Below are 2,786 nucleotides of genomic sequence, written 5' to 3'. Positions count from 1 at the left end.
GGGGCGCTCTAGGATAGGGAATATGTTTAATGTACTATCCAACACCTTCCCTACTATCCACGGGGACTGGAATTGGAATAGTAAATTAAACAATTCACTTTCCAGCGCCGAAAAACACTATGCGTTGTAAAAACCGCGTTGTAAAAGCATGCGATGTAAAAGCATGCGTTGTAATGTCATACATCCGCTTGGTCAAGCACATCGTTCTCTATTACTGTTTCAGCAAAAAGCAATACGTTCTGAAACATCTAACCATGCATTTATGGGATGTGACTCTCAAGTGCACGTGTTACTGATATAGTTTCATGCTCCCTGCACTACTGGTTGACCTTATACGTCTTGTGCTTTGAAGCCTAGCAACTCTTTTCCTCCCTATGCGCCTACTGTTCTGCAAGGCCTAACCTCCTACTTATCTTGTTCCTCTGTGTCTGCTTTATTTACATATTTTCTCTTAGAAGTATCTTTGCAATGCATGCCTGTGAATTTCCATTTGTATTGTGTTTACCAATTATATTTCTCTATTCTACTAAAACTTGTGTCTGCTTCCCTCCAGGCCCCCACTCCATTCTTGCTATGTATTCTGCTATTTTAAACAGCTTGGGTCTGTATTCTTCCTTCACTATGTACATTTCCACCCGTCTTTCTGCTGATGCTTGCATTGACATGAGTAGGCCGTCTCCCTTTTCTACATTCACTGTAACATTCCCCCCTTTAGTTGAAATTTCAACTATTTCCTCACTTTCCCTTTTGCTTGGTGACATTAATGTGCATACAATATTCTCCTCAACATCTTGCATTTTATTGACCAATCTAGTGGTCAACATCCCTCCCAACTTCTGACTAACCCTTTTGCAGCATCCTATCATTATCTGGTAGAATATCAATTGCACTACTACAAGAATAGGCAGCAAGGCCTTAAATAGTCCTGACATCCAGGATTGTATCCAAGTAAACCATTCTGAGAACCATTCATCAGGGGCACCCCCCTCATCCACTATCTTCCTTTGCAAGGTATACAGAGTTTGTATGGCCTCTTTTAGTGTTCCATTATCTGTGTCATAGGCTCGAATGTACATACAGCATGCAGTTTGAATCTTGGCAAATACTCCCTCCTCCATGGCCGTCATTAAGACCAACACATATATATGCTGCATAAGCATTACACACATAGCTTGCAACTCTTATTAGATTTAATTGAAGCCATCTTCAGTGGAATTGATGGCCTTCGTTAGTTCCCTGCGGGTAATTTTCAACCAACGTGTAGTCGCATTTGCTTGAACAAATGGAAGGATGCTGCTGAAGAATAACAGCATGTCATTGAACAGCCCGTGTGCCTGCGGGTCGTCTTCCCAGGCTGTAGTACCTAAACACTCTGAAGCTCTCTTCCTCCGATGTTGGTGCAGTAAGGTTGTTGGAAAGCTCATGAGATGATCATGTAACAGAGATATCCACTCCTGGAATCACCAGGGAGGGGACGTGCATGGTAACTAGAGAACAGAGACCACTCCAGCGTGACAGCCGCCCTCCACCATTCCAGTAGAAGTCCATTAGGCTGGAGGTGCCCCATTGTATGTCAAGATTAAAGGTTGTAGTATTGCAATTGATGTTGTTTCCCACCAGGACTGTTCCATTGCCCCTGAAATGTAAAGAGAAAAGATTGGGTTTTATACCTACTCGAAGTGTTGTAGGCGTTTTTACCCAAGTAAATCTAGATATGGTCTCATCCCACACTGCGTGGCACTTCTAACATGTGTTATTGTCACTCTGCTTTCCCTTCCATAGAGAAAGGGCACTACACAGAACTGTAGCGCCATTGTGCCAGTGGCCATGAATATATACTGATCCACTCACTCAGAGATATGGCCTCTCTTGAGGATCGTGGGGCCGGGCAGTGGTAGCTGGCAGTTATTGGGGTGGCGGGGGTTTGAAAAACAAAGTGACTAAAAAAAAACATGCACCTTTCTGTGGCTGCCGTCTCTCTGCCTTTCCTTCTCCTCCTGGCAAGCCCAGAACCAGGAAGCACCCAGGATGCCATAAGCCAATCACAATGCTGTAATGCAGCGTTGTGATTGGTTCGTCTAAGCCAATCCCAACGCTTTGATTGGTCTGAGCGCCGTGATTCGGCTCTCAGATGGGGACTGGGGACCTGGGCATGTTCCCCAACAGGCTGCGTAATGCAGCCTGGTGGGGAACATGCTAAATGCGCATGATGCTTTGACCGGGCCAAGATGGTCAGCCAAGCAGTCATGTGCACTGTGAGAGTGTGCACTCACCACTGCTCCCAAGCTCCGACCCAGGCCCTGTCCCACCTTTACCCAGCCCGTAGCAAAGAAAAATAAAATGATAATAACAAAGTTATTATCATTTTCTTTCTCTTTTTTTCCGCTCTCAGTGCAGTGGGGTGACGGTCATCCGCCTTAGTGGAGGAGCTGCCCAAAGGGCTGGGGTGTGGCGGAGTAATTCTTACAGAAAGTGCAGTTCGGGATACCCCTAAAAATCCCTGTTGCAATATTTTAGCTCTCCAAGTTTCATCCTTGTTCCTCATAATTTCTGTCTTGGGCATTTCATCTAACTCCACTGCTAGTTCTTTGTGTTCTGATAGGATGTTCATTATATCTGCTAACTCTTTCTAATATTGCGTGGTGTTTACTACGAATGTTCCCTGTTTGACCTGCAGGGGTTGCATCTGTGCTCGTATTCTGGAAAGAAAAAGGTGTAACAGACACATGGTAATATTGGTGCTCATGTAAAGCGCTCCAAGTTGGGGCTAATTATACACATACATA

The 2,786-nt window shown here is 44.8% G+C and overlaps 1 protein-coding gene across 1 annotated transcript; it reads right to left on the bottom strand.

The window, feature by feature from the left end:
- Positions 1-518: 518 nt before the first annotated feature.
- Positions 519-1,424, bottom strand: LOC144773919 (uncharacterized). Its single transcript, XM_078658981.1, is given in 1 exon segment — positions 519-1,424. A coding segment is annotated over 1 exon segment (906 nt).
- Between the last annotated feature and the right edge of the window lie 1,362 nt (positions 1,425-2,786).

The sequence above is a fragment of the Lissotriton helveticus genome, chromosome 8, assembly GCF_964261635.1.
Source record: "Lissotriton helveticus chromosome 8, aLisHel1.1, whole genome shotgun sequence".
Lineage (NCBI taxonomy): Eukaryota > Metazoa > Chordata > Amphibia > Caudata > Salamandridae > Lissotriton > Lissotriton helveticus.
This window is presented reverse-complemented; position numbering and strand designations above follow the sequence as displayed.